Source organism: Stegastes partitus, unplaced genomic scaffold (genome assembly GCF_000690725.1).
Source record: "Stegastes partitus isolate 25-593 unplaced genomic scaffold, Stegastes_partitus-1.0.2 Scaffold1214, whole genome shotgun sequence".
Classification (NCBI taxonomy): domain Eukaryota; kingdom Metazoa; phylum Chordata; class Actinopteri; family Pomacentridae; genus Stegastes; species Stegastes partitus.
The window spans coordinates 149,138-157,107 of record NW_007578945.1 but is presented as its reverse complement, the minus strand read 5'-3'; the positions used below and the strand labels follow the sequence as shown (position 1 = coordinate 157,107).

Genomic DNA, 7,970 nt, shown 5'->3' with positions numbered 1-7,970 from the left:
TCCCAGATACTCCCACCATGCAACTGGAGCTATGTATGGGTGAGGGGTGGTGAGGGGGGTGAGGGTACAGCTGCAGTACCCGTCTTGGATGACTGAGATGTAAATGCGTTCCTTTCATAAACTGTTCAGAGTATCCGTGCAGGGGCTCTGACCAATCAGGGCGCAGCAGGCACTAAAATGGCCAAGCCAATGACTGAGGGTCTGCCTGGTATATAAACGGGGAGCAGACACCTCCAGAGTTGGGTGACCCCTTTTTTGGCTGTGGTGAACAGGATCTGATCCCAAGGACTGTTACCTCTGTTCTTGTCTGGTGTGCAGGTAAAGAAATATCACAGTTCTGATTAGTTTTGTGGTTTAACTAAGAAGCAGACATGGAGACATAGATGGATCTGAAGAACAATCCAAACATTTAAAATGGCTCAAAGAACTCTTTTTGGTAGTTTTCTCTCTGCAAGTAATGGTTTTGGACTTAAAGTCCAACATAAACTCACGGGATGAATGCACAACAATGTCTGCATCCATATGATGCATTCTTATTTAAAAGAAGGTCTTACTTGGCTTCAGAGGCCGTTCAGTTTTCTCAGGTTATTGTCAGTTAAGTTTATGTTTTAGCATACAAATATCTGTGTTGCTTTTGCACTGTTAGCTTGTTTCTCTGCATCTATTCTGAATCTCTACAAAGAGTTTTCTCATTTGGGAAGTGATTTATGTGAACAGGTGCTTCACAGTCAGATACGTGTAGACAGATGGCCCGAAGACCTCATATGTCCTGTATATGGTTTTAGCCATTTAAGAGTCTTACTTCTGACTTTTTGGGCTTTATGGGTTAATGCACCAAAAAGGCACATTTTATAAACCAGTAGTTTTATTACCAAAACGTACCACTGCAGTTACATGGATCATATTTCATTTTATGTAACATGTGCGTCATTGCATGCGTCATTGTTTATGTGATGAGACGAAACTATATGTCCATAGATGAGTATAAGTACAGGGATCTAGTTGGAGTACAGTGGACGGACTGCAGCTCATCAGACTTTTGTCAGGAGTCCCACATAGTGCCAACTTTAAGGGGTTTGATTCTGTGTGCGGTACAACGAAGATGCAGGTTGTTTTCAAAGAGCACATGAGTGTAGAACATGACCTGCCAGGGCTTCATTTATGTGTCAACATGTAATCTGGACAAGCAGGCTTGTATGTCTACCCAGAGAATTGAACTGTTGCTTGTATATGCTGAGGACATAAAGGGTATACAGCCAGAAGTGTGGGGGCTAAAAATACCAGCCAGCAGGCGCTCCTCCCCCGACTCTATTTCAACCGGACATCTGAGCCGTTTAAAATTGAGTGACACTTGTTACCAGGATTCCTCTGCTACACTCCTTAAACTCTGCAGCTGTCTGGCAGAATATCCTGTCTCCAAATGCTGAAGAATCTCAGAAACCATTCAGATCACCTTCACAGAGCGCCAGATTAAGATGAACTGGTTCACTAATCCTGTGCTTCCATCTCTTTGCAGTGTTAGAAAGCAATCATGCCTTTCGGAAACACCCACAACAACTTCAAGCTCAACTACAAAGTTGAGGAGGAGTTCCCTGACCTGTCCAAGCACAACAACCATATGGCCAAGGTCTTGACCAAGGAGATCTATGGCAAGCTGAGAGACAAGCAGACACCCAGTGGCTACACCCTGGATGACGTCATCCAGACTGGTGTGGACAACCCAGGTGAGACCCAGAGGGACACTTTAGACAAAGAAACTGTTTTCAACATTAGCAGGACATCTTTAACTCTCTCCCTCCTCCCCTCTTTGTTTTCCAGGTCACCCCTTCATCATGACTGTTGGCTGCGTCGCTGGTGATGAGGAGTCCTACGAGGTCTTCAAGGACCTGCTGGACCCCGTCATCTCCGACCGTCATGGTGGATACAAGCCCACTGACAAGCACAAGACCGACCTTAACTTCGAGAACCTGAAGGTATGGCCCCAACAATTTATTTTTAACAAAGAGCAGAAAGCAGCAGATTCACTAAGCAAAGGCAGCTAGAAATTAGAACTGTGAGATGATCAGAGGTTGAACCAGCCACTAGGTGGCTGATTTCAATGATTTGCACACGTTCAACTGGAGAATCATTGGATGGTTTGTTGGCTCTTTCCCCTGGTTCTCATATTTTATTGCTTTGTCTTTAGGGTGGTGATGACCTGGACCCCAACTATGTTCTGTCCAGCCGTGTTCGTACCGGCCGCAGCGTGAAGGGATTCACCCTGCCCCCCCACAACAGCCGTGGCGAGCGCAGACTTATCGAGAAGCTGTCCGTTGAGGGTAAGCTGGTATTAGTTTGAGTACATAAGTATTCCAAGGGTTGGGCAAAAACAACAGGCCATTCACAAGCAATGTCGTGTCTTTAATGAACAAAAGGTGAACCCAGCAAGAAACACTTTCACGTTCCATTTCTCTGCAGCTCTGACCAGCCTGGATGGCGAGTTCAAGGGAAAGTACTACCCCCTGAAGTCCATGACTGACGCTGAGCAGGAGCAGCTGATCGCTGATCACTTCCTGTTTGACAAGCCCGTCTCTCCCCTGCTGACCTGCGCCGGCATGGCCCGCGACTGGCCCGACGGCAGAGGCATCTGGTGAGCATGACCGATAGCTGTCAGTAGGCTGATAGTTGAAAACGGTTTTAAGACTCTCAGCCTGGGTTTTGTCCTCTCATTATGTTTCCACATTACCTGTGTGTTCAACTGGATGTTGATCCATATCTACTTAGGCACAACGACAACAAGACCTTCCTGGTCTGGGTGAACGAGGAGGATCACCTGCGTGTCATCTCTATGCAGAAGGGTGGCAACATGAGAGAGGTCTTCAGGCGTTTCTGCGTCGGCCTGCAGAAGGTACACAATGACAACAGGTCAAAATAAGTGACAGTGAAATTGAAAGCAGCGTGGATCACAGCAGGATGACACTCCTTCTCTCATACCTGCCAGATTGAGGAGATCTTCAAGAAGCACAACCACGGCTTCATGTGGAACGAGCATCTTGGCTACATCCTGACCTGCCCCTCCAACCTGGGAACCGGCCTGCGTGGTGGTGTCCACGTCAAGCTGCCCAAGCTGAGCACACACGCCAAGTTCGAGGAGATCCTCACCAGGCTGCGTCTGCAGAAGCGTGGCACCGGTATGCACACACACACTCTCAGCATCTCTACTGAATTAACTTGAAGGCCTTTTCTGCAACTCATTCCTTTTCCTTCTTCTTCAGGTGGTGTGGACACCGCCTCCGTGGGTGGTGTGTTCGACATCTCCAACGCTGACCGTCTGGGCTCCTCCGAGGTGTACCAGGTCCAGCTGGTGGTTGATGGTGTCAAGCTGATGGTTGAGATGGAGAAGAAGCTGGAGAAGGGAGAGGCCATCGACAGCATGATCCCAGCCCAGAAGTAAAGAGGGACGACCTTCCGTTTTTCTCGTGACCATTCATGTGCAATCGAGCCAGCTGACGGGCGTGCAGAGAAAACAGCCGCTCACCTAGAGACTCTTGACTCTGCTAACCTCTTTTACTTCCTTCCAGTTTTTTTTTCCTTTTCTCTGTCCTTGTTTTTTGTTTTCACGTTCTCCTACGTTGGTCGGTAACATCCTGGGATCAGCCTCCACTGAGCTGGGCTCGCCTGGCAGACGTGGCATCACCTACTTTTTTTTCATAAAAAGTAATGATTAATGAAGCTGTTCATATCGCTCAATAAAAAAAAATTGCCCCATGAAACAACTACATCGGTTATTTTCGTGTTTTTTTTGGTCGCAATATTAGAAATCATACTTTTCAAAGGAGAGACCAATTAAATACACTCCAGTGTGTGAGAAAACAAGACACCAAAATGAATAAAAAATGCCAACATCAGTGAATTTTATTCATCTTCAGCTCCATGTTCTCCTTATATACCACAACCACTCAGTCTCAGTCTACACTTTGCTTCCGAGGGGAGGAATTAAACAGTAGAACAGCAAAACTACTCATACAAGTCAAACTGTGTGTGTTCTTCAGGTTCTTTTGCATATAACATCAACTGGTTCCAAAATCAGTTTTGAAATTACAGTGCATGTTAAATACTGAGCGCCCTGGGGTTTTAATACTGTTATCATCCATCGCTTAACCCAGACCAGCGACACACCCTCTCTGAGCAGGTATACAAGCATGTACGCAACACTCGGCTCAACAAAAACTCTTTTCAAGAATTTTTCACAGTAGATTCCACCTTAAGACAACGTTCATCAATCGTATACTAAGAGTGAGTTGTTTTACACTAAGTTATTTGCTTTGTTGCCCGTTTTACTTCACAAATTCCCTCTGAAATGCTCAGCAAACAACCTGATTCCTGTTTTCAATCAGGAGACAGTGACACAACATTTCTATGGCTTGAATGCAACCCAGGGCTTTCAACAAGTCATGAAGTTTCCAGGATCCGTGTAAATTCAAGTTAAAATGGAACCAAACTGCAGAATTTAACCCCAAATGTCCTTGTGCTGGATCTAAAATGGATTTTTTTTTTTTTTTCCCACAAAGGGTACATCGTTGTACATTTTATGGCATATCCAAAGACTTCAATGAACTCATACGCCCTCCTGAATGGACTGAACCTATAGTCTAGCAACGAGGTGGAGTGAAGTCACTGTATCTCACCTGAGCCCTTCTGTTTGTTTTTGAGAAAGGGGAAAGAATCTGGCGCTTCATCTAGCAATTTATGTCTAAAAAACTGACTGTGTCTGCATTTCACAAAGCTTCCAATCCTAGGTGTGCATCATGTTACATTTTTTTCCCCGTAAAACCCAAACTCTGAAGTCATGCAGGATTGCAGGTTGGTTTTGTTCCCCATTGTCACTGACAGAAACTGCTTTAATCTAGAATTACTTCCCTTGCTCTAGCTATAAATAAACCTTGAGCTCTAAGATATATACTATATTCATATATTTTATATACAGTCATCAACTGACTGATATAAATCCTGTTTTTTAATGATATTATTCTAAAAAATAAATAAAGTACCTGTGCAAATATCCACAAATTGAAGTGTTTCACATTTAAGACATTGGCGCCCTCCAGTGGCTAGTTCTGGGTATTACCTATACAGGTACACTGGAAGGAGCTGATTCAAGTCAAAGCAAAGTGCATTGAGGTCTATATTACCTAATGCTAATATACACCACAATGAAAAACGTCCAGGGAGAGGACAAGGACAGACTCCTGGTGCCCACTTTGGTGTCTGCTTCTCACGCTGAAGGAGAGGACGGATCAGAACCGGCCTCCCCCGGTGGGCTCCATGAAGCAGCACACACCAAAGAGGACTGAGAAGATGTCGTACGATGTGAGAGTGGATGACGGCCGAGTGTCTCCCAGTGAGAAACAAAGCCAGACGCTCATCGTGACGATAGAAAAAAGTTGGTGGCAGGAATGAAGGCGGAGGACAGATAAGGTTGGCTTCCCTGTTAAACGTAGGGAGTCGGTGGGTTCATGATGGGCAGGGACGGGATGGGGAGGCGGGTATGGGGGGGGGGGGGGGGGGGTATGTGATGGGGTGGGTGGTTTAGGTCACCATGAGCAAAGCCACAACTGAGAGATAGTATTAACAGTAAATCAGCAGCCAAACAACATGATCTCTGTAGCCTACGTAAATATCACAGTACGTTATTCACTAAAAACAGGGAGGGAGAATAGAAAGCTGTCTCAGTTTTTTCTGTCTCTTTTTTTTCTTTTTTCTTTTTTACATTAAATATGTACTGTATGAAGGCGCTGGGGGTAGTTCACTTTAAAGGCAACTGGACTGACAAGAAGAAAACACCGTCCACACTGCCTTCATCGTGCCTTTCTAGATACAGAACACTCCCCCCCCCACCCCCGATCCCCACAGTCATCAATAATGGACAGAGCAGTTTATATACTGTGCCACAAGAAGAGGAGGATGGACATCTGGGAGTGTGTGTTACCTCTGTGTGTGCAAAGGTGAGTGTGTAATCTGAGAGGTTTTCGCTGCTTGGCTGATCCACTTTTTGGTGTTTCCCACCAACATACTGAGATGACAACTGAGGTGAGATCACATGGCACAGAACAGAACCAATAGGAGAGTTGCATTGCACTGAGAACACACCAGACCTACAGTATCGCTGTGGCGCTTTGTGCTGTGGTGACTGACTGCTTTCGAGGGCGAGGTTAGCAGCATCTGCAGCGCTCCCTTGCTCTGATCACCTCGAAAAATTTAGAGAGCTTTGGGTGGTGAGTTACGGGTCGCTGCTGCCGCCGTGTCTTCAGTACGATGCGGTTGGAGCAGGTGAAGGAACGAAACGGGGTGAGGTCGTAAAACCTAAACGATTGGTTTGGCTGTCAATGACGAGCGCTGACGATGAATCCAGCCAATCAGAGAGCAGCGAGTCCAGAGCCATCAGAGAAAACATATTCAGTAGAACTATGGACCGAAAATCATCGTCTGATATTACGCAAGAAAATCTGCTGCATTGGTTTCATTGTGAACTCTGGTACAGCAAAGACTGTAAAATGGAGCAAAACATTACAGCTCCACCATGTTCTCTACAGGGTTCCTACACATCTGACATTTCTAAATTCCATACGTTTTCCAGACTTCTCAGTAAAAAAGAATTCAAATAGTGAACTTAGTTCACTTGATGTTGTGGGACTTGGTCTCATGCTGGGTTTAGCCAGAAACGCTGTGACTCTCAGTCAGAGGATGCAGTGACAAGACAAAAACGTTTTTTCCCTGCATATGACTCCCAACCCCCATGTTGGAGACGTCCAACGATTTCACACAAAGTCTGCATTGAGCTTTCTTTATCCATTCAGGATCCTTATCCAACCATTTACCCATCATGAGTTCTGTCAGCGACCATACAAGACATTTTAAATCGCTCACTCACAGACTCTGTGGACATCACCTGTCTGTCGGAGCAGCAGTGGAACGTGACAACACCTGGACGGGCCAATGGGGTGGAAGAGGATGAGAGCAGGGGGCGGGCATTCAACTTGTCAATCTGCCCAAATGTTTTCTGGGACGCGTAGCCATGGATCTGTTATATGCTGCGCTGCTAAGGGCCTTAAAAACAGATCCATCCATTTGTTTTTTTTAGATATTCATAATTTTCTGTTGTAGAAAATAGAACTGCGGTAAAAGTCTTGGAAACATGATTATTTTTCCATTTTCCAGACTTTTCCAGACCTGGAAATTTATAAAATCCAATCCCATCCTTCCCATACTTGCGTAGGAACCCTGTCTCTGTCTCTTATGTCCACAAATCGTTTGCTGACCAGTGTGTCTCAAAAACATTATCTACATTTGAAACTTCTGCTCTTGCCATGCAGAGGGACTAATGTGATTAGGAGGCTGGAACTCCACCACTTGGTGAAGTTCAAGATCTCGGCGGCTCATTTGTGTCAGAGTCCGCCGCGGATTGGCTTTTCGCGTTGCACACCGGCCTCTGATTGGCTGTTTCAGAGGCCCGTCTACCCTGCTCCCACTGACCTTAATCCGGCACAGTCGTCACTGCTGTATGTACACGAATCAAAGCAATGCAACACTCTGCGGCCGCTCGTCTGATCACTGCGTCGCACCATCTCCACCTTTGTGCGCGTTATTGTCCCCAGGTGATGAGAAGTCAGCAGATAATCAGTGAGGAGGAAAAAAATGGACAGTGTAGGTAAAGGTGACATAAGAAAAAAGAACAGTCTGAAAAAAACACTGGATGATGTCAGATAGACAGGAGATGTTAGTTTGTAGTGGTGAAAGTGACAGTGGGTAGAAACAAGGATCAGAGCAATAAATAACAAAATAAAGAGTCATTATGGCTAAGAGTAGCAATAAAAAATATTCAACTAGATTTCATCTGATCCAGGTCCAGTGGGTGCAGCAGCTCAGCGGAGACGTGGGCTGAGCTGGGTGGGTGATGGGGTGGACGGGGGGCTTCAGTCTGTGTGACTTCA

At 45.7% G+C, this 7,970-nt stretch overlaps 1 protein-coding gene across 1 annotated transcript; it reads left to right on the top strand.

The window, feature by feature from the left end:
• Positions 1-200: 200 nt before the first annotated feature.
• On the top strand, positions 201-3,758 carry ckma (creatine kinase, muscle a). The gene is made up of 8 exons (XM_008297371.1): positions 201-318; positions 1,517-1,724; positions 1,819-1,973; positions 2,186-2,318; positions 2,458-2,629; positions 2,764-2,887; positions 2,981-3,170; positions 3,255-3,758. The coding sequence occupies exons 2-8, from the start codon at positions 1,532-1,534 to the stop codon at positions 3,431-3,433; spliced, it is 1,146 nt and encodes a 381-aa protein (XP_008295593.1). The 5' UTR covers positions 201-318; positions 1,517-1,531; the 3' UTR covers positions 3,434-3,758.
• Positions 3,759-7,970: the final 4,212 nt, after the last annotated feature.